Source organism: Indicator indicator, chromosome 11, assembly GCF_027791375.1.
Source record: "Indicator indicator isolate 239-I01 chromosome 11, UM_Iind_1.1, whole genome shotgun sequence".
NCBI lineage: Eukaryota > Metazoa > Chordata > Aves > Piciformes > Indicatoridae > Indicator > Indicator indicator.
In genome coordinates, this window is record NC_072020.1 from 27298765 (window position 1) to 27322674 (window position 23910).

General features: G+C 41.6%; 1 protein-coding gene across 1 annotated transcript; it reads left to right on the forward strand.

Annotated features, from left to right (window-relative positions):
• The first annotated feature begins 3592 nt into the window (after nt 1–3592).
• SNX10 (sorting nexin 10) lies at nt 3593–23109 on the forward strand. The gene is made up of 6 exons (XM_054384973.1): nt 3593–3616; nt 8922–9008; nt 11974–12074; nt 12814–12912; nt 22354–22569; nt 23031–23109. The coding sequence occupies exons 1-6, from the start codon at nt 3593–3595 to the stop codon at nt 23107–23109; spliced, it is 606 nt and encodes a 201-aa protein (XP_054240948.1).
• The last annotated feature ends 801 nt before the right edge of the window (nt 23110–23910 follow it).

Genomic DNA, 23910 nt, shown 5'->3' on the forward strand with positions numbered 1-23910 from the left:
CATAGAATACACAGTGGTGTTTATCCCTAAGAGCAGCACTGCAGTTTGGCTTTTATTCATAAGAGGAGCACTGCAGTACTTGGCTTTGGTAGTTTTTTTTTTCCCCATGATTTCTCTTTGTTTGTCAGTTTTGTGCTTTTTAGGCTACAGAAAGTACAGCAAGTTGTCCCTCATCATTTTTTGCTTTTGAGTGGTGGTTGTTGGCAGTTGTGGAGTTGTTTCTGGGTGTGTAATTAAGAACTGTCAAAAGTAGGTACTGCAAGGAGCAGGTGTTATACTGTGTATGTGAAACTAATCAGAAACTAGGATCAGAAGCAGAAAAAAACCTTTACACAAAGCAATGTTGCTTCTCCTCCCACTCCCCCCCCCTCAGTCACAGCAAAAAGCATTTTATCAGAACTACAGATCTGCTGCTGCTGTTTTTTGAGTCTTTTTTTTTTTCCCCAGCACTGATTCATTTCTCTGTCAGTGGAAATTTTTTTTTTTTTGTATGAGTGAAAACACCAGCAACCTTTGGTTTGGTATTTTTGGTAGGGTCTTTCTAAAGATGAAAAAAGACATCTTCTCAAGCAGACAGTTGAACTGTTCTGCTCTGTTGGATTTTACATGTGTTCTAAAAGTCCCCAAATAGATGTGATGCTAGCAGACAGAATACTGCATTCAGTATGTCTGTAAGTGGCTGCAGTGTGGCTGGGGCACTCTTGAGCTTGCTGAAGTCAGTGGAAAAGGTAGCTTTGGTAGGCTCGTATTTCTGTATTTACTTTTTCATTCCTCATTACTTGATGAAAAAGTGATGTATTTTAAATATTTTATGAAGGCTTTTGGTGCTGAAATATTCATGTTAGTGATGAAATATTTAGAGTTTTGATGGCTGTTTGGGGTTTAAACTGCTTTCTAACCTGCACCAGCACATAACACAGGCATTAGAAAAACAGATGATAAAATGAAATGTGTTATTTCAGCCATGTCATTCACTAACAGTGTCAGGAATGAGATATTTTGGGCTTGCATAATTTCTTGCCTAAATCAGTTAAGAGGCAGGAGAGAAAGAGGCTGCAGAATCTGATAGAATGAAGATAGGTAACTGGGAAAAAATATATATATTGAATTGCCATTTGTTTAAAAAACCCACAACACATTTAACCAGAGCAGAAAGGGGAAAAAATCCCTAAAAACTATTTAGGCTACAGCTGCAGCCAGTGGAGAAAGACAGCAAACAGAATCCTCTTCTGCAGAGTGTTTTCTGTGGTGTGGGTTTGTGTGCTCCTGAGAGGTAAAAACCATTTATCTTTGCCAGAATGAAAGCTCCTAACAATCATCTGCACTAACAGCAGTTACAGCTGAGGAGCCAAATTCTTGTCCCTCACCACCTTCCAAGAGCTGCTTGGGCTCCTGAGCCATTGCAGCAAAAAAGTGTCCAAGTGCTCTTCTGCACCTTCAGCCTGCAAGTTAGGTGCCAGTTAGACATAAGTATGTGGAGTAAAAAAGGAAGATTCACAGGGAGTAGGTTTTCAATATTCCTCTGTGCTTTTATCGGCTCTATCCTAGCCACAGAAGAAAAGTGTTGGCCTTGTCTCTGTGGAAGCAGGACCCTTACTGAAGGCACCACTTAGGATGTCTGGAGTCTCCTGTATGGATACTTCTATTTGGAGATGGAGTATCCTGTTTTGATATAACTGATCCCATAGGAATTTGACAAAGAGGTGTTTGTTCCAAAATAATTTTCTGGTCAAAGAAATACGTGTGCTTGTCTTTGTGCTCTCTGTTATTAAAATATGTGGAGCTGTAATTAGAAAGTTAGGTGTGTTTGTAAGAGGCAGTGGGCAGAGGTGAAAAGCCAGGAACCCTTAGCTGGGCTTGAGCTAAATATATAATTTCATGACCACAAAAGTGGGTCCAAGCTCTGTGTTGCTAAACCTTAGCAAACCACCTGAGAAAACATAGCCATTTGCTGGTGACTGCCTAATCAAGCTGCAAATTCACCTTTCCCAGTGCAAGGTACCTGCCCAGAGGGGATGCGTGGAGGATTTTGCTCAGCTTCTCCTGTTCAAGTGGCATCCCTCCTGACCATGACAGTCTTGTAGGGAAGTTGTACCCCTGGAGTGAAGGAGTAATCCTGCTTGGGTCCTCTCAGTTTGGAGAGACGAGGCTGGCTGGCTTTTAGCAGCTGAGGGGACAAAAGGATGTTTTTCTAGCTGGAGGTCTATGTGTTAGCTGGCAGTGGCTGGAGGCCATGTGGGAGAGGTAAAAGGGGAAAAGCAAATTGCAAATCCTTTTCCACGGCAATTGTTTTTATGCAGGCAGTGTGTCTGTAAGACAGCAAGTGAATAAAGCTGCCCTGCTCTTTCTGTGTGGGTACCTGTTCTAAGCAAACCAGCTGGTTTATGAGACTGCAGAGGTGGTTGAAAATGTATTGAGACTTCCAGTGAAAGAGCAGGTTTAAAACATGTTAATGACAAGATTATTTTTTTATTATTTGGTGTAATTATATGCTCCCTTACATGAAGGTTTTAAAATCACAGATGCCATGACATTGAGCCTGAGTTTTAGCTAGGCTGCAAGATCCAAACAGTTTGCCTCTCCACGTATCTCAGAGAAACGGCTGAGAGGGGCTTTTGATTCTGCTGGCTCAGATGTTTTAGTGACCCTGGAACTCAGCCACAGTCATGCAGAGCTGTGCTTGGGTGCCGGGAAGCAAGGCACAGGTGGCGTTGCCAGGGGTGTGTTTGTGCACTGAGGATGCTGACTGTGCAGAGCTCTTGGGAGGTGGGTGCAAGGATGAGCCCTGGGATTGCTGGGGGAGCAAGGAAGAAAAACAGTGGCTTTCCAGAGATGGACAAGCATCACTGGACTGTCATTTGTCCAGAGAAGGGCAACGATGCTGGTGAGAGGTCTTGAGCACAAGCCCTATGAGGAGGGGCTGAGGGAGCTGGGGGTGTTTAGCCTGGAGAAGAGGAGGCTCAGGGGAGACCTTATTATCACCTACAACTACCTGAAGGGAGGTTGTAGCCAGGAGGGGGTTGGTCTCTTCTCTCAGGCAACCAGCACAAGAACAAGAGGACACAGTCTCAAGATGTGCCAGGGGAGGTTTAGGCTGGAGGTGAGGAGAAAGTTCTTCACAGAGAGAGTGGTTGGCCATTGGAATGTGCTGCCCAGGGAGGTGGTGGAGTCACCATCCCTGGAGGTGTTCAAGAGGGGATTGGACGTGGCACTTGGTGCCATGGTTTAGATAGTCATGAGGTTTAGGGTGACAGGTTGGACTCGATGATCTTTGAGGTCTCTTCCAACCTTCTTGAAATGAAATGAAATGAAAAATGAAAAAATGTATGACAAATATCCACAGAAGGAGACTAACCCAGTGCTTTAGAAGCACTGGGATTTAAAAAAACCCAATTAATTCCTAGATATAGTTAATGCAGATGTGTTTTCTGTTATATATGACACCAAGTCTTGATATGTCATCTGCTAATGTCTAGAAGAAGTGATCATGACCTTCAAATAACTACTCAATGTTAATCTGATGTCTTTTTTTTTCTTCTTTCTTGTGTTTTTTTCCCAGGTTGACACTTCATTTTAATACAGACCAGTTAAGATGACACCAAAACATGAAAAACAAGTAAGTACCCTCTCTGCTTTTATAAAGAAGGATTCTAGTTTGGGGGTTGTAGATTGAATTTTATTAAGGTTCACCTGGACCAGGAAAGATTTGTTTTTATTCTTCATGCTTTTAATTGCCAGGCTACAGCATATCCTGGAGTGTTGCTGTGCCAAATTGTTCTGTTAAAGTTTGATGGAAGAATCAAATATTCATTGTATCAGAGATGGAAAGTAAGTGACTGTGCATAAGGGGCTCAGATGCTAAGACAAGAGAGAAAGACTTGGATTTCAGTGTTCTTTCCATCAGTCTTAAGGTAGTTTGTAGGATGTAATAGTTGGAGCTAGATGAATGCTGATTACTCTGATTCTTGTGGCCCATGCCACACTTCCATGCCCACTTTTGCTCAGTCCCAAGGAAGACTGAAAGTTTCAACAGATTCTGTTATCTCAGATATCTTTTACCTCTTATCAACCTCACTACTCAGTATGTGTGAAGATGCCAACACTTTGAGTGTGAAAAGCCTCCTGTCCCTTGTGGTTGAGCATTTTACTAATAGGCAACTTGATGGGAAACTCTGTTTTTCTTGGAATCTTTGTGGAAAATGACTCTTCAGGGGGTTATTGACTAATCAGATGTGCAAAAGAGGCACCATGGAGCACGAGGCCATCACCTGATATGGTGCTGAGCACAGAGATTTGAATTAAAATGCAGCTGGAATGATTAATGCAAATAATCATCCAATGTGAGATTATTTTTATTCCTCCTCCCTGTGGTAGATTTCTTTTTTCCCCATATTAAAAATAGATGATCCCATGTCAGATTTTCTGTTTTCCTAATAGGAAAATGTTAAAAAGCTACTTCTCAGAAACAGTTTTTGTGATCAAATTATCTATAGTAGAGCTTCTGGCTCATCCTAGTCTCTGAGCAATCTGAGCATTGTGCAGAAATATTTCCAACAGAAGAGAAGAGGGTGGGCCAAAGGAAGTTAAAAAAAAAAAAAAGGACCAAAAGAATGAGAGCAACTCTTACATTTATTTCAGCTGCTTTTATGGTGTATGGTAAATCCAAATGGGAATGTTTCAGTTTTCAGTGCTTGTGTGTGCATGACCTCCAGTGCTCCCCTTTCCCTCTGTTGTCAGCATTCAAGATCTTTACATAGGATTGTAACCATGAGGGAGTAGGTGTAAGCCAGGCCTGGGGGTGACTTTGGCCATTTTGTCACTATGTTTGACCCTAACCTCTTGGGACTGCTCCAGGCCTTGAGGACAGAGTAGGGAAATGCCACCAGTGTCACACCTGAACTGGCTTTTTTATCATTATTTTTCTTTTGCATCCAGTGGTAATTTATTTACATTCTACCACTTTTCTACTCAAAAATCTGTAGAAAATTTTCCTAGGCACAGCTTAAAACTGCCACAAGCCAGGAATAAAAGACACATCCAGCCAGAAAAGCTGCTCTTCTAATTCTCGCCCATGGCAGGGGGGTTGGAACTGGATGATCCTTGAGGTCCCTTCCAACCCTAACAATTCTATGACTCTATGACTCGAGTGTTACAGGACATAGTTTTTGAATGTGTGCATTTTGCTCCTCAGTTGAAAAAGAACCACACCCATGATCCAACCAAAACTTTAAGAGAGAGAATATATAATGTGACATAATATCTAGATCTGCGGATCTGGGAAAAAAGCAGAACTGGGTGGGAAGGGAAGAAGATGTCTTGAAAAGATTGTAGCTGATGGAAGTAAAAAGTTCCTGAAACCTTGACTCTTACTGGACTCTGCTTCATGAGTTGTATGGCTGGGCTGCAATGCAGCCTTGGGACAAAAGATGAAGTTAGTCTTCATGTGAGTTGTGGGAGGAAGAGGTCAGCCATACCTCCCTCAGGTGAACAGTGCAATTTTTAAAGCTAGACATGCCTATGGAGTGTATCCTAATTTTTCTAGCAAAGTGAGGAGGGAAAGGAGTTTATACAGAGGAGAAAGGCAGTTGTCACCCAGAACTGCTGTAATCTGTGACTGTGACTGGTGACTTCAGGATGGACTGAGCGTACAACAGCAGTCTCCCAGAGGAATATTCTGCCACCTAACTCTCCTTGAACCCTAACATAGTCTGTATGTGAATATTGGCCTTTATAAAACTACTTTTATAGGCATAATCACCTTTTCTGGCAGTTTCTCTTCACCTGTACCAGGCAGTTAGGGCTACTTTGATTTAAGCTACTAGTATTGTCCCACTGGGACAATATCCTGGTGAAAGTTTAAAGGTCAAAGAGAAGGGACAGTCTGGGTGTGCAGTGCCACTGTCTCAGAGCAGCAGAAAGCATAACAAGAATTGGGATTAACACTTCCTGGTTTCAGGCTGTTTTCTTTTGTAGGGGAAGTGAGCATAGATGTTGAGAAAGGCTGTACATTTCTGGTTTTGTTTTCAAGTTGCTTAATGTTTATCTTGCTTCATTCTGAACTCAGCATTCTTTAGTAAATACAGGAGAGGGAAAAAAAAAAACAAACAGAACCGTCTGCTGCTGCAATCGTGGCGCTTCAAATCTGAGCTGGTAGTGACTGTGTGTGAGGGCTGCAGTTTGCTGAGGTGCTTTGCTGTACTGCAGATCACTTTTGCTCTTGGCTCAGTGATTTACAGCCTGGTCACCTGCCTGCTTTCTTCTGTGGGCAGTCTGACAGGTGCCGCTGTTCCTCAGAATTGAAACTCTGTGACTGTTTGATTGGGAATTAGAAGTGTACAGATTCTTTTGTTTGTTTGTTTGTTTTTTTCATGTGGTCTGGAATAATTTCCAAGGGAAACTGAGGCTAACCTAGAGCATATCCAATAGTATGTTTTAATCGTGATCCTTTGGTATAATAGAGGTTGAAAGAAATATTTTTACTCCAAAGATGGTTTTGATTCTGTACAAAGGAGGGGGTTATGGAAGGTTACTTGGAAGTGATTTGAGGAACATGGATAAAAGGAAAGGAAACGAGAGGCTGGCACCGTGGTGGATGAGAGGAGGAGTGAAATTGGATTATGAGCAGGCTACCTGCAGTTGGGACTCTTGGGCTGCGGCAGTTGAAGGGAAGAGAAGAGCAGTCTCCCATTTGAAGCTTCCTGGCATAATTCCTCTTCTTCACTTGCAGGACTGAAGCATTTAATGCTCAGGAAAGAAAAGTCTGTTTAGGAGAAGTGGTTGCAGCTCTGGGAAAGAGTGGGACACAGAGAAATAGGAGACAGGGAAGGTCAAAACTTGGGAGAGCATAAGACTATGGATACAAAAAGATGTTACCGTGGGTCCAAAAGTATGCTATCACTGTATATGTGTGAGGAAGAAGATAGCCAGTGAGGCAGGCAGAATAAAAAACAACCAAAAACTTATTTCCTTTCCTTTATTCAGTGCTCAGGATCTGTTCAGATTGGGGAATAACAACCTCATGTTTCCCATTAATATTTTTGTAAGAGTAAAAGTATAAACCTCATCTGGTAGAAGTGATTACAGCTCTGTTCATTTATTCCTCTAGTGCCACATTGGCATGGGGTTGAAAGGCTCCAGAGGAGAATTTGGCCTCTGTTACTCTTCAGTGAGAAATGAAGCATCAGACATGGTGGAAGCCTTTCAAATGGAAGCATCTTTCTTTGCCAAGGTTACTTGTGACATGCACCAAAAGAGTATCCAGCAATAATGCAGAAAACACCCCTGTGAGCAGGAGCTGGGCTAAGTGAGATAAAACCATGAGTTATATCCAGCCATTAGGCTACAGGCTTCCCAACCCTCTAGCAGCACTGCCTGGAAATCAGCGTGGAAAATCATTTATTCCAGACCATGAACACCTCCCTGCCATGTACAGAGTGGAATGACTATTCAGGAAAAAAAATATATCTTTTCCATTCAAGGTTGTCGTTGTTCTCCTGGCAGCCCATCGAAGGCTGCAGCTGGTGGCACACTGAACTGTGTGTGGTGGGGGTGGAGAAGACTTGGCTGAAGAATAAAGGTTTCTTTTCTAACATCTGTGGTTGGGGCAGGAAGAAACACATTTGGAGAGCTTTCTAGCTCAAAAAATTCTTAATTAATGCAAAAGCATACTACTGAAGTACCAGAGACACTTGCATTCCTCCCACAACTGATCCCTGTGTACCTGGAGAATCTTGTGCAAGGTCTTCCTCTTAGGAAGGCCATATCTGCAGCTTAAAATGCTATGGTTTTCTTTAAGTCATTAAGTGGTTGACTTAGCTCTTTGGGTGAACAGTTTATTTTAAGCAGCTGAGGTAAGGTAGAGCAGCCCATTTGTTGCTTGCTAATGCGGTTAGGCACATACAATTCTTCAGCCTTTTCCAGTTCTGTTAATGATGCTCAGTTACAAGACAGTAATGCCCATAGGCCTCTTGTACTCCTTCTGATCCCTATAAATCGTTACAGAAATGTAGGAATTAAAAGGAAATAGACCATACATGACAAAGTCTGTGACAAATACTCTTCTGTCCTTGTTCCTCCTAAATGGAGAATTATGCTCTGCAGTGTGGCAGTGTTCCTTCCTTGGGTAGGTTGATGAGCAAACTGGGATACAGCAGCATCCAGGTCCTGCATCCTCAGGTGTACCCCATGGCTTAAATACCTAGTGTGTCAGCAAACATATGCAGCAGAGAAGGATTCATTTCCTTCCACGCAGCATCCAGGACACTAGGCTTGAGACCTTGAATTCCCTGCGTTGAATATGTGTCCAGGGTTGATGATCTCAGAGATCTTTTCTAACCTTGATGATTCTATGATCCTTTTGCACTGTGCTGGAGTGAGTCATTTAGGGCACAGGAAAAAAAGGCAGTTCTTCAGCTCCTCATGGACCACTTACCTCAGACCCCTAAAATCAATGGGTGTGAATACTTGATTAAAAATATATATAGGTGCAATGACAAATTTAGAAGCAAATACAATGCTGTATATATGTATGTGGCACATGAAACAGGTTTGCAACACGTTCTTTGTGAATGTTGGCTACAAGGGTGGGAAAAACCTAGTTCTCTTTTGCACATGAGTTTGTGGCTGCCGGGGTCACCAAATCTCCCATGCATGAAACATACATGATTTTTCACAGCATTACTTAAATTGAGACACTCCTTTTCAGCTACCAGTTTGGCAAGGAATTTCCCAGACATGTGGTGTAGCTCAGATGATTCATTGCTTTTTGCTTCTCCTTTTATAGGGTTGCAAAATTCAATACAACAGCAGTTCAGCTTTTAATCTGAGCACATCAGTTTGTAGAACAGCAGAGCAATCAAGAGTCTTTCAGGCTGCCTTTGTCTTCTGAAATTACTTAACTTGGTTTTATTATGCGCTTGCAGGAATTTGTAACTGTCTTGGTCCGAGATCCCAGAATGCAGAGAGAAGACTCCTGGCATTCTTACATAGACTATGAGATATTTATTCATGTAAGTATAAAAGCATCAGCACAGATTCTTTGGGCTCTTATTACTGTTTCTCTCCAAGCCGTGGTGGGGTGAGTGCAGAGGGCAATGAAGCTGTGAAGGGCCTGGAGAATAAATCTTATGAAGAGCGACTGAAGGAGCTGGGGATGGTTAGTGCGGAAAAGAGGAGGCTGAGAGGAGACCTCATTGCTGTCCACAACTACCTGAAAGGACGTTGTGCAGAGGCTGGTGCTGGTCTCTTCTCACAGGTAATTAGTGATAGAACAAGAGGGAATGGCCTCAAGCTGTGACTGGGTAGGTCTAGACTGGACATTAGGAAACATTTTTTTCAGGGAAAAAGTGGTCAGGCATTGGAATGTGCTGCCCAGGGAGGTGGTTGAGTCCCCAAGCCTGGATGTGTTTGAAGGTGGTTTGGATGTGGTGTTTGGGGATATGGTTTAGGGGTTTGTAGAGTAGGGTTATTGGTTGGACTTGGTGATCCTGAGGGTCTATTCCAACCTTACTGTTTCTGTGATTCTGTATTAATGGAATTTCTTTACACTGTTTGTGGGAGGCTGGAGGATATTATTCTCCTTTTAACAACTGAGCAGCAGTGGAACAGGTAAGGTGGGTTGGCCAAAGGCTATGTAGTAGGTCTGGCATATGTGGGAGCTGTCTTGTGTTCACATATGCACTCCACAGTGTCTTGCAACAGAGACTCTTCTTAGCTTCACTTACCAAATAGAAGAACTGTCGTAATGATGTCTTTATGGAAGACCTTATGGAAGAATTTTGATGTTCAGTTATTAATGGGAAAACAACTTTCTTTCCAAGTAATTACCAGGTTATTTGTCCTTTAAATTCTCCTTAGTTATTGTTTTTTCCTATGCTATTTGTTCCCTGCAATATGGTTGTTTTCAGTGTACCTTGACATTAATGTTATGCTAATTTGGTGATGCTTGGATATGTCAAGTAACTACATTTGGGTTTATAATTGTAATCTACCATATGTTAATAGGACTGCACTTAGAATTATGGTTCTCCTGTGTCTTAAATCTCTACTATACATCATTTTGTTTTGTTAATTATTCTTCTTTGGTGGATGACATATGGAAGGAGTTACCTTAATTTCTAGATTTTAATTGCAATGAAAACATATTTTGTGAAGTGTATCTGCTATCAAATGAAGAATTTGAGAGCACAGAGTTACATGGTTAATGGTTGGCACAAGACTGAAAGCATTTCCTTCCTGTGTGGGAGAGTCAAGCATTCTGCATAATGAAAGCAAGCAGTCAAATGATGGCTTATTAAGTATCCATCCTGACAAGTACTTCTCTCCTGTGTGGCAATCAGAGATGTGAAACTTTTACATTTTGCAATGTACTTTAAGTACTGGTTCCAAAGCAATTAGTTTTTTTTTTTTTATTTCTGGTAAATAGAAATTCTGTAGATTTGTTGGAGTGGGTGCTCTGTTGTTATTTCACAGGTTTAGGTGCTTCTGAACAGAAGTATATTACTGGCATTCTCAGGGACTGCTAAATTGGGGTGATGTCATTTAGACCCAGTTTTACATGATTCAGCACTGGGCAGCTCTGAGGCTGGTATCAGCTCAGCTTCCTACCAGCACAGTGCCAGGGCTTTCAGAGTCCAAGTCTCTAGGTCAGTTCTATTCATGCTTTTCAATGGATTCAAAATCTTGGGTCTGCCAGGCTTTTCGATAAGCTGTGTTCCCCTTCTGACCAGCACCTGGAGCATTTGGCTTCTTAAACTTAACCCTAATGGCTACCAGGATGATGAAGGGACTGGAGCACTGCCTTGTGAGGAGAGGCTGAGAGCCCTGGGGCTTTTTAGTCTGGAGAAGAGAAGACTGAGAGGGGATTTAATAAATGTTTATAAATATCTGAGGGCTGAGTGTCAAGAGGGAGGGGACAGGCTCTGCTCTGTGGCACCCTGGGATAGGACAAGGGGCAATGGATATGAACTCCAGCACAGGAGGTTCCACCTCAACATGAGGAGGAACTTCTTCACTGTGAGGGTCACAGAGCACTGAAACAGGCTCCCCAGAGAGGTTGTGGAGTCTCCTTCTCTGGAGACTTTCAAGACCCATCTGGATGCATTCCTGTGTGACTTGTGCTAGATTTTATGGTCCTGCTCTGGCATGGGGGTCGGACTTGATGATCTCTGGAGGTCCCTTCCAACCCCTAACATCCTGTGATCCTGTATCCCAGACACTCATCTAATCCCAAAAGCTGTCATTTTTGGGCCCTCTAGGCCTGTCATGTGGCTGTCTAGGAGCTGTGGCTCCTGGCAGATGACTGAGGGTGGGGCTGGACTGCAGGCAGATTTATAATGGAGTTCTCTTTGGTAAGTGGCGTTTCATCTATATGGATGCTTTGCAGGGAGATTTGTCAAAGGCATTTAATTTCCCTGATGAAATTAAAGTCTTTTGATGAATTGACTTTTTTTTTTTCCCCCCTAGCAAACTATTAGTGTTCTGTGGGAAAATTTCCAAATGTGGAGAGCAGTCACATTTGTTTCATTGATTTGATTTAAACAGGATTGCATTTTGGAGGAACTATATGTAACTAAGTGTTTGCAGGGTTATAACTAGAGCACCTAAAGTTGGTTGGTTGTTTTTTTTCTCCTGCAAAGATTGGCATTATCTGCTGAAAGCTTTTTTCTGTTACTGCAAGCTGTGCCATAATTGGTGTCTTGCTTTCAAAAAGGAAAAAAAAAAAGTGATGAAAAATACTTCCTTAAGAAGCAGTAGAAGGTGTCACCAGTCCTGCCTGAGATTAAAGCTCAGTCCTTAACCTGAACCGAATTCATGTCAAGCTTTTCCATTGGTGTCTCAGGGATTAGCATCTCGGAAGTGTTCTTAATACCATGCCTGTGCTTTAGCTTAAGCTGATTTACAAAGTGAAATATATATATATATATATATATATATATATATATTTTCCCCCCCCCCCTTTGTATTTCCCAACAGACAAACAGTATGTGCTTTACAAGGAAAACGTCCTGTGTTAGACGACGCTTTCGAGAATTCGTTTGGCTTCGGCAGAGGCTTCAGAGCAACGCAGTGCTTATGTGAGCAGCTTTATGTGTGGCTACTGAATCATCTGTCAGACAGGGATCTTAATTCTGAGAAATACAGAACTCAAAGCTGGAAAGTATCCTGTGTTTCTTACCAGCACAGGTTTATTCTCAACACGACAACAGGTTGCTCAGGGAGGTGGTAGAAGCCCCATCCCTGGAGGTTTTTAAGGCCAGGCTGGATGTGGCTGTGAGCAACCTGATGTAGTGTGAGGTGTCCCTGTCCATGGCTGGGGGGTTGGAACTAAATGATCCTTGAGGTCCCTTCCAACCCTAACAATTCTATGATTCTATGTAAAGCTCAGAAGAATGTGGTTTGTACTGACAGCCTTTGTTTGGTGAGGCCCCCAACCCCCGATTTGTAACAGATTTGAGCAGGGTTTCCTTTTGCTACATGCAGGTAGCAGAAACAGCCATTTAGTGTAAGTGTACATACCTCCTCTCTGCACTTTTAGGATGTGCTTATGTTCTGCAAGAACTATAAGAGGTCCAATCAGATATGCATACAGGTTTAACAGCTGCTCCAGAAAAATCAGATTAAATTATTTTTCCCTCTGAGGTGTGTGAGAATCTCTCTAGTTTCTCATCCTTGTGTTCCCAAATTCAATTTCATGAGCTTCTGGAACATGACCCCTGATTTTCACACGCTCAGAGTTGACATTTGTTTCTTGCATTTTTATCCTTTGCATTTCCAATTTGGTTTTAACTGTGTGTTTGCTTCTTGTTTATAAAGACAGCTACCTGAACTGCCATCTAAAACTCCATTTTTCAATATGAACAATCCTCACCATGTGGACCATCGCCGGCAGGGTCTGCAAGAATTCCTGGAAAAGTAAGTAGAGTCTACAACAGAGAGCCATGAGGATGATGAGGGGCTTGAGCATCTCCCTAATGAAGACAGAGAACCCTGGGGCTGTGTAGAATTGAGAAGACTGAGAGGGGATCTGATCAATGTCTATAAATATCTTGAGTGGTGGGTGTCAAGTGGGGGCCAAGCTCCTTTAGGTGGTGTGCACTAATAAGACAAGGAACAACAGGTTCAATCTTGAACATAGAAGATTTCACCTCAACAGGAGGAGAAACTTCTTTACAGTGAGGGTGACAGAGCACTGGAACAGGCTGCCCAGAGAGGTTGTGGAGTCTCCTTCTCTGGAGACTTTCAAAACCCACCTGGATGCATTCCTGTGCAGACTACCCTAAGTGATCCTGCTTTGGCAGGGGAGTTGGACTCGATGATCTCTGGAGGTGCCTTCCAACCTCCAATGTACTGTGGTACTGTGATACCCCGGGGGATGTTGGCGTTGTAATGACGTTTGCCGCTTTAGAATCGCTCATCCCTGGTACTTTGGAGCCACCGTGTGGTCATCTGTGCGCATTACACATTAGGTTTTCTTGGCGCAGTCATCATTTATCTACGTGACTTCAGCGCTCTTCATTGTAAGGAAAGCTCGACTGGGGCTTTCCTGTTGGCCTTCAGTGCATTGGTTATAGATAATAAGTTCGTATTTCTGTCACTTCTCACCTGTGTACTAAATCTGGGAGACACTTTATCTGAAGGGGCCTACAAGAAAGCTGGGGAGGGACTTTTTAGGGTGTCAGGTAGTGATAGGACTAGGGGGAATGGAACAAAAATAGAAATGGGTAGATTCAGATTGGATGTTAGGACGTTTTTCACCACGAGGGCAGTGAGACACTGGAACAGGTTGCCCAGGGAGGTGGTAGAAGCCCCATCCCTAGAGTTTTTTAAGGCCAGGCTGGATGTGGCTCTGAGCAACCTGGTATAGTGTGAGGTGTCCTTGCCCATGGCAGGGGGGTTGGAACTAAATGATCCTTGAGGTTCCTTCTAACCCTAACAATGCTATGATTCTATGATGTCTGTTTCTAACTTGGAAGAATGAGCTAGATGTTTGTGTACAAAAGGCTTTTCTTCCTTTTTATGTTCATGGAAAATCAGTGTGTTTGTGGGCTAAACCCTTGGGAGCCTCCAAAAATTCTGTAGCGAGATTTCCTACCATGGATATTTCCTATAAAGCCAATTACTTTGTTTACCAGGCCCACTAACATAAACAGTTGTGACCATTCTCAGTACAGCTGCAATCTGTATAAAATCATTCATCAGACTTAGCTGGAGTCTGAGCTGTGTTACAATGGAGTACTGTGTGAGTTTCAGTCCTGCTGCTGTAAGCACTTCACCTTCCACAGTGGTAGAGACCCTGTTGGTGTAGTTTTCTGCTCTCACTGCTGCTGTGAGAATAGGCTGCTCACAGTTTCTGGGACCAGAATTGTGCACATATTTTCAGGCTGTCTTTAGCCATTGTTCAATGTAAGGGCATGGTGAAAAAAAAACACTGAGTAAGGTTTCCTTTGCTGAATAAGCAAAGGAAAAAAGAAAATCACATAAGCAGGTTTCAAGTAGGCATTAAGTAGACCTTGTGGTCAGTGGGTAGAGGAATATTGGACTCATTACTTTTTCAGTCAGTGTATTATAATTAGAGGCTTGTCCAACAGACAGCAAATCATTGGTCCTGAGGCATGTTTGTTAGGTGAAGGCAGGGAGAGCTGACAACTGTAGGAATAATATTCTGTACACAGTTAGATAGGAGCTGTGGCCAAAAAGATAGCTGATAAAAACTGGATGAAAGCGTGTGACATGGGGAAGGGAAAGCAGAAAAGGATCTGAGGGTTTTTTTCCTACAGCTCAGGAAAGGAGGATGGTGAAATAGAGTTACTGTGCTTCTGAAAATTATATTAATGGTCATACAAACAGCATGAGGCCACTGGCCTGAGTAGTTCTAGCTTAGCTGTGCTGCTTCACAAAGTTGTGCATTTTCAAAATCACTCTCATTTTAAAATGGCAAAGAGGCCAATCTGGTAACAAGATACAGTATTTCAGTGTTAAAAATGTTTACAACCACTGTGTGCTTCAGAAGCCAAAACAGAGAGGAAGATTCTCTTCAAACATACACTCACTCTCCAGATTTGTGGATGTATGTAGCTTAAATGGGTCCTGACAGCAGAAAATGACAGCATGTGGAGCATTTTGCCTTAGTCCAGGAGTGGGGAAAGAGGCATCTCTCTTGTAAGGTAATGATTTCAATGTTTGAACTTGGATTATGTTTAGAAAGGTGACAGATTTTTCTCATCCCTGGGGAGCCGTTGGAAGGAATTTTCAGGTAAGAGTTGTGTTGTGATGAATTGGTTTGGCACCTTACGTGCTGTACCATTGCCCTCTGCTGGCTGGCCCCTCTGTGCTGCTGCTTACAGGAGGGATCTTTTTGATGGCTCAGCTAGGCTGCAGTGATGAGGGTTTCCCCATTTTTTACAGAAGAGTCTGAAGCAAAGGTTATGATTTCTTCATCTGAAATTGAATTTGTGGGATTCATTAACAAGTGCCTGCATGTATGTGTGAGTCTAATGGAGGGCTATGAGGATGATGAAGGGACTGGAGCTATGAAGATGGTGAAGGGACTGGAGCACTGCCCTGTGAGGAGAGGCTGAGAGCCCTGGGGGCTTTTTAGTCTGGAGAAGAGAAGACTGAGAGGGCATTTCATAAATATTTATAAATATCTGAGGGCTGGGTGTCAAGAGGGAGAGGACAGGTTCTGCTCTGTGGCACCCTGGGATAGGACAAGGGGCAATGGATATGAACTCCAGCACAGGAGGTTCCACCTCACCATGAGGAGGAACTTCTTCACTGTGAGGGTCACAGAGCACTGGAACAGGCTGCCCAGAGAGATTGTGGAGTCTCCTCCTCTGGAGACTTCCAAGAGCCATCTGGATGCATTCCTGTGCGACCTGCCTTAGATTCTATGATCCTGCTCTGGCAGGGGAGTTGGACTTGATGATCTCTGGAGGTCCCTTCCAAACCCTAACATCCTGTGATCCTGTGATATAAATATAGATATATATATATATGTAATAGAATCATAGAATTGTCAGGGTTGAAAGGGACCTCAAGAATCATCTAGTTCCAACCCCCCTGCCATGGGCAGGGACACTTTCCACCTATATGTATATATGTATATACACACCTAACTGTGCTAAAGCTCTAGGTCTGAATGTTGCACATTCTGTAGCATGGCAGTGTCAGGGGAAAGCAGTGGGAAAGGAGACAGAAAGTAGTTGTGTCGGGACAGTGTAACCCAGAACTGCAAAGCTGAGTGCTGAGTTTGCCTAGCAATGATGGCAGTCACTGCCACAAGCTCACAGCCCTGCTGGTGTTGCTGTACAGCAGTGGGAAGAAATGGGATTTGAGCCTTTGTGAACCTATCAAGGGAGAAGTTCACAGGTAACGTTTTTCAAATGCCTGTGTGTGATGCAAGAACCTGAGCTTCTCTCTGTGCCTTGTGAGGTTATCACATCCAAGCCATCTCTGAAACAGAGTTTAGGTCTTTCACAATCTCAGTGTCTGTTTCTGTGTGAGCAGGTTGCTGTAGGGTCTGCCCAGACAGGAGTCACATGCCCAGGGAATAAAGATCAAGCAGAGGAAGGGCTCTCTGGTAATCAGCTTCTGGCCCTGGGAGCACCTCCATGTTCCCTATATGTGGATGGCTATGGAGTTTTCTTGTCCTCCTTCACGTGTCACTCCAGAACAAGTTAGCATGGGGCAAGGTGTTTACTTAGAGCCTTTGTCAAACTTCTCTGTGCTGAGCACAGTAGCATGAAAATTAGGCCAACAGCTGGAAACTAAAGCAAAGCACTCAAATTTGGTGAAATCTGGGAACAGGTGTCCCATTTTCATCTGGCTTTACTGCAGAAATGCAGGATAAGACTTTGTCTTACAGGTTATTATCTCTGAGTGATGAAGAGCTGTGAAGCTCACTTCTTGTCTGGGCATAGTTTAATATTTCAAGAGGCCATTTGCATGCACGGAAGTCAGCTAGCCCCTTTCCAGTTATGAATTACTTTGTAAGAGTAAGGAAAAGGATGTGTTTTTCCTGGTAAGTATCCTCATCCTTTGAGGATGTCTTTAAATTCATAGGAAAGGCTTATTCTTAAATTAGAGGTCAGAATTAAACCTCTATCTTATAGTATTAGCTTCTGGAAGATCCTCTTTGCTTTTATCCCTTGGCAGCTGCACAGGTTTAACTTTGGGATTTAGATCACAAGGTTTGCTTGGTAGAGAACTAACTACCAAAACCTTTTCAGACAAAGTTGGGTTCAGTCACTGACGTTTTTTTTTTTTTTCTATTGAATACAGTTGGATCTCCAAAATTTGTATGGTTTAGGAAAAAGGATTTGCTTTCAATTAGCTTTCAAATGTGCAGTTATGACGAGGTGGAAACCATAATAGGGGTTTTGCAATATGTAGAGTTTGGATCCACAGGAGACGGAGGACAGCCACAGTGTTGCTGCTCTGGATGGCTTTACATGGGGCTCACTTGGTGCTGGAGAGAGCAAACCACTCAAAACTCAACTGCCTAAGGCAGAGTCATTCTCTGGAGGTTTTACCCTCCTCCTCACACCTCCTTCCCTTTCCTGTGGCTGTCCTGTAAAAAGGAGCTGATGTAGGGTCGGAGGACTCTCCAGGAGGTGTCTCCACTAGTGCTGTCTCAGAGATGTGGAAAGCTGGATACTGGCTCCAAAAGGGATGGATACCAGCTTGCTAGGGCTCAGGCAGGAGCATCGGTGGCCTTGGGACAGGTGGGATGTCCTTGGACAAGTGGTGGCTGCCTCTCTGCAATGGAGCCTTGGTTGTATTTCCTGTCTGGTGAGTGAAGTGAGTAATGCCCAGCAGGCGTGAGTCACTTAATCCTTTCCTCCATGTATGCACAATCAGATGCCCAGCAGTTGCTTCACAGTTGTTTGCTATCAGTAACATTTCCTCCCTTGTAAAAAATGAAGGACAAAACACAGTTGGCTTTTTTTTTTTTTTTTTTTTTTTTTTTTTTTTTTTTTTAGGAGGAATCAGGAGCTTTGTTTGCTTCGGGCTGGGGCGAGGGGTTGAGGGGCTGGATGCTCAATAGAGGGCACCACAGCACCAGCACAGGCTGTCATCCCCTGCCTCTCCTGGCTTTTTTTTCTTCCACTTGCTCTCATGATATGATGTAAATGGGCAGAATAAATTTGTTGAAAACAAAATCAGAGTGTTAACCTTCCACACACATGCAAGTGTGCATCTGTCATTGTATTAGGTTACAGTAGATACAGGAAATCTTTAGTTAGGATTAAGTCGTACTGTTCAGCCATATGTTGTTGTCCTCCAGCAGAACAGTGTATAATATACCTAATAAAATCATGTTGAAGAAAACCAGATTTTGGACCTTGTCCAAATAAGACAAAACACATGTTTTGTCTTTTGTAAATGTTCTTGCCCTAACATGAGGAAGGAGAAATACTTCTCATACAGCATCCAGCGCTTCTTCGAAACCGACATTATTCCTTTTGGTTGTGATGTTTTTTTCAGCCCTGCCTTTTTAAAGGCCTGGCCATCACAAACATTTACTGAAAGCTTGCAAACAAAGACTCACGTGGCTGTGAATAAAAAAATGATTTTATTATCTCTAATTCAAACGTAGAGCCTTACCCTGCAGCCCCCTTAATCACATAAAATAGTCATTAGGCACGTGAGCAATCTGGCCGAGAGGAGCGAGATCTCTTGACAAGTAATGACTACTGATGGGATCAAGGCTGGCAGGATTTAGCCTTTCATTCTCATTCCAGGTGTGCACGGAAAGTCTGTTGTTCACTTAAATCCGCTCAGTCAGTTTGTAGGAGTTATCACCATGAGCCCTGACTCTTCCATGAGCGTGACAGCAGCGAGAGCTGATTTACATCGCTGTAACTGCAGCTTTGCATTGACTCTGCCTGCAATAAAACTGTTGGAGGAGCACTGGGAGTGCTACTGGTCGTGGTCACACTGCGCATGCCTGCAGCCTCTGCTAAGACATCTGAGTAGCAATGTTGTGACACTCTGCCTTTCTTCTTCTTGCTCTTTTAATTTGTTAGCTGGTTTGTAATTTTGATTTTTTTTTTTTTTTAAATCCTTGGAGCCAAATCTAATTTTTGAGATGTACAGCCCTTCACACAGTGAGTCCCCAGGATGGTAGAAGCCCTGGAGAGCAACTGCTATACCAGCACTTAATACTCCTAGTAACATCTGGTGACAAATGTGTGGTTATTCTGTAGAAGAAGGAGTGCTTTGAACAGGAAAACAAAATGCTTACAGATAGCACAGGTTTTATTTTTCATTTTGATTGCTTGAAGGATGCAATTAAAAACCAATCTAACCTGTTGGTTCAGATGGGGGGAAGGGGAAGAGGGGGGGGGGCCTCTGGTGGGAGGTGTGGGAGAGAAGAAATTATTTTTTTAATTAAAGAAGAAATGCTTCAAGATATGCCTAGCTGAGAAGGTGTTCATATATTTGCTTTCAGGTTTTAAATAGTTTGCAAAATGGATTTAATTTGTGGTCCCTTCCATCCTTGTGAACATATATGTGTGTGTATATATAAATCTCTCTCTATATATATAGATAGATAGGTATATATGTTCGTGATTAGCTTTATGAACATCTCTCCATTTCTTTGCCTTGGTTTTCCTTCACTCCTTTCACCTCCAGATGGCACTGTGAAGCAGAAAAGAAAATTGCTGTGAAATAATGAGTCCAATGTAAAGTAAAATTGGAAATTGAATTATAGCTGCAGAAAAAGGACAGTAGCCTTGAGGTCCTGATCAGTCTGTACTCTTATCACTTTTGTTTGCTGTTCCATGTGTTAGGTTACTGCCAAGTTAATAACAGTGCTTTAGCAGTTCAAGGCTTAGCAGAATTGTACTGGACATGAAATAAAGCTAAAATGAATTTGTGTCCAATATCATTGACATTAGTGCTCATTACTTCTCTGGTGTAATGCCTCAAACCATCTAAAATCAATTTTAAAGATTACCCATTATTTTATAAAGAAAATAAAATACATTTCAAACAGCACCAGAGCTGTAAGTATAGCGTAATCTCATGAGCAGTTAGTTACTTGTGTTCTCACTGGTTGGCAGGAAACTTTTGAAGGTGCAGCAAGGGGAAAATCTGTGAAACTAAATGCCAGCCACAGAATTTGATGTCTTGGCTTTTCGTTGGGGTTACTTGGCATTAGACACGCAAATGTAAGCCTTGCAGAAACGTGCATCCCCTCATTGTGCTTGTGAGCCTGGGAAAAACAGTTAACTCTAGTGACTCTACAGTAAACTTCAGCACGTTGAGAGTTTTTTTTTTTTCTTTTCTTTTTTTTTTTTTTAAAGGAAGAGGAAGGAGAGTATTTACTCCCACAGTTGCAAAAAGTATTAGCATGGATTTATTGAGTGTGGAATGATGGTTTTTCTTTTACTTTTTGTTGCAATGTTTGCCTTTGGAATGTATGTTTATCAAGAGTCAAGGCTGAAATCGTCTCTTAGGGGCCTCTGAATGATGGCTTTTCAAACTGTATTCACGAAGCTGTTGCTGTCAAGGTGTGTAGACCTGCAGATTCTGTGGTTTGAATCATTTTTACAAAGCTTTTGCTGGCTTCTTTTAGACTATGAAGAAATGTTTTATGCTATATTACTACGCTGCACACATTGATTTTTGCAGATGTGTATTTGCTATCTTTAGTTTAAAGTAAATTTAGATTGAATTCAAAAGGCTTTCTCCAGGTATGAAAGTGCTCATTTTGAACTGCAGCGAAACCTGGTTCTTCCGAGACTGAATTTCAACTGCACCTGGTAGATCATTAGGGTCATTGCAGATGTTTTTCTCATTGGAAGGTGTCAAAGTTTGAGTTATTTGGTTGAGACCTTGTATGTGTTTACCTAGGCAAATGAAATATGAATGAATACAAACATCCCACATTTTCAGTTAGATATTGCTTATTACTTATTTTGATTTGACAGATTTTATAGGCTTAGATGAAGCCAGAAATCCTCTTGTGTATTTATTAAATGTTATTGTAACGCTGACCACTTCAGAGAACAGTTTTCAGGACATATTTATGTTTTAAAACATTAGAGTCCAGACACACCATTAATCTATTTGAGAGAAGGAACTAATCAGTTATACTTTTCATTTTAGTCAGAGTGTCTACAGAATGCAATCTTTTTTTCTGCTTTTACTAGTTCTTACATTAATGCTACCTTTTGTTTCCTACTGCATAGTAATGACTGGTTTTGGTAATGACTGTAACCTAAATGGGTAGAAATAGGTAAATATTGACTCTTAGAAGTTTTGATTTGTTAAAGATACATTTTAATAATTTTCTGTGGACCACTGTTTGGCATGGTCATAGGCTCTGACTTTGCTACATGAGTAAAATTACGTGTACATTTAAAATAAAATTCTCCTGTTAATCATTCTAGGATTTGTGTATAAAGGAATTCCTTCTTTAGAGAAATGTTGCAGCACAGTCGTCCCCCTTTTTTTTTCCCCTTTAAATATGATGATCCTCAATTCCCAGTCCTTAAAACAGTAGCTTTACAACTACCAGTGTTAACTGGAATGTACTGTATTTTGTTTACTCACACCTGCTAGAAATAAATACTCTCTGCTAAATTTATTTGAAGGCTTAATTTAAAATACATATGTAAGCCAAAGATTAAAAACAAACTTTTGAAAGAATAGCAGGAATTAAATAGTAGCTGAGATCCCCTAGAAATTGTTTGCAAGTAAATTTAAATCAGTGTTCAGTGTTAGTGTTTTCTTTCTAGCTTAAGCATACACACATTTGGAAAAGTGTAAATGATTTTGGCTGCCATTGGCTCTGTTCTTTACAGGTATTTCAAAGTCCTGGCACTGCCTGTCTATGAAGTCTTCTGTCTCTGTACACATTTCTTTCATCTACCAAAGAAACTGGTGATTTGTAATTTTTAGAAAAGCTTAGCTATAATAAATAAATAAATAAAAAATAGTTGTCAAATGGAGACCAAAATTTCAAAAGAATATATTCCTTCAACTACCTAAACCCCATTTATTTATTTATCCATGTGGTAATAACAGATGGTTAAATGGAAGAAATGTCCTTGAAGTTATTCTAAATAGCAGATGTGCCTAACTATTAGCTTTGTGGTTTTACTCACCTAAAGTTCCAAATAATGTAATAAGAAAGTAACACGCACCTAATCATTTTAATGTGTTCATTACCTTCTGTTCCTGATTTAGGATTCATCTGAAAAACTTAAAAGCAGGGCATCATTTAGCATCCATTCTGGTAAAACACTTTAGAATAGATGCATGTGTGTGCATCTCTATAACAACATTTGACTTTTTTTTCTTTCTTTTTTTCTTTCTTCCCCCCTGCCCTAACTTTTCCAGGATCCTACAAGATGCATTGTTGCTCTCAGACAGTAGGCTTCACCTCTTCCTACAGACTCAGCTAAGCCCAGAAGATATGGAGGCTTGCGTATCTGGACAGACCAAATACTCTGTTGCTGATGCGATTCATAAGTTCGCCTCTTTGAACAGGCGCTTCCCTATCGAGGATGAGGAGAGGAAAAAAGGGGGAAACAAGGCAGACTCCGACTCAGAGAGGTGATTTCTGTGTTCCCTGACTTTTCTGAGGTTATATATACATACATACACATGTGCATGCTTCGCCCCCTTTTTTTTTCCCCCTGTTGATGTAATACTAAGATAATGAAAAAATTAATTGACTGAGATTTTATTGAGCTGTGACAGCTCATCATAGAAGTCTTCACACACACCTCCACACTGAATTAATGAATGCAGTAGAAATTCAATTATCTGCATTCTGATTATGTGAATTTCATTTAGTCAGACTTGAATTATTCGCGTTTAAATTATCTTGCTAAAAAAATATCCAACTGCACTCCAAATGGCTAATTAAAAGTCCAAATTTCCTGTCTCTCTTTGTGACTGGAGATAATTAAAGTTCTCCTCTGTTACTCAGGCTTTGAGTGTGTTGTGAAAACCAATTTCCTCCCTTTTTTTTTTTTTCTTCTCCCTTCCCCTCCCTTTTCCCTATTCTGCAGTTCATCCTCCAGGCTAGGACCTAGTGATGACAGCATTTCATGTGGATGTAAAGCAAACCCAGCTTCTGAAGAATCATGAAAAATCATTCCTGTATTGCTCTCTTAAGGGCAATACAAAGTGGATTCTGCTCTGTTTACTGCTTACCACATGAACACAGCTGGCTGGTAACATCTACCTAAAAGATCCATTATTGATTCAACTATATGTCCTTAAAAACTGTTTTCAAAACAAACCTTGATACTGTTTCTTTGTTGATTTATTATGTGTGTTGATTCAGGTCTACATGCTACCTAGCAGCACATTTAGGTTTTTTGTGACTATTAAAATCCCAGTGTGTTGGGCAAGTCGTGCTCTGCTGACATAACGCCGTTAAAATATTTCCCTTCGTGAGTGCACACCTCGAATCTGGAAAATAAAGATAATTCCTCATCTTAAAAGCTGGTATATCATATATTCAAAACATCTTTTTGTGATTTGCATTGGAGAAGTTTCCTCTTTAGAAGTCATTTGACATTGCTGATGAAATTACAGCCCTCCCCCACCACCCCGCCCCGCGGTATTAACTTTTTAAAGTAGCTCAGCAACATCAGCAAAACATTTGTACAAACTACATGCTGCTGACAATTTGAGATATAAATATATCTTCCCCTGGTCTTCCTGTAGTGTTTATGGAAACCTTGGTTTTATCATGTGTTAAGAACTGAAGGCCAAAATTCTTGAGCATGGTTGCTTAGAAGTTAGAAATATTAATAAAAATTACATCATTTCTAGGCTTGCTGGAGATTCTCACTTCCCAGGGAATTACAAATAGCTGTTCCCAGTGAAAATTCTGGATGAGGTCCATTGAAACTACAGGCTGAATTTTTTTTTTTTTTTGAC

Bases quoted from the DNA above. Each gene is read 5' to 3' on its own strand.
- SNX10 (XM_054384973.1), top strand. From the start codon at position 3,593: ATGACACCAAAACATGAAAAACAA. The intron at 3,617-8,921 runs GTAAGTACCCTC...ATGCGCTTGCAG, and splicing joins CACCAAAACATGAAAAACAA to GAATTTGTAACTGTCTTGGT. The intron at 12,075-12,813 runs GTGAGCAGCTTT...TTGTTTATAAAG, and splicing joins CAGAGCAACGCAGTGCTTAT to ACAGCTACCTGAACTGCCAT.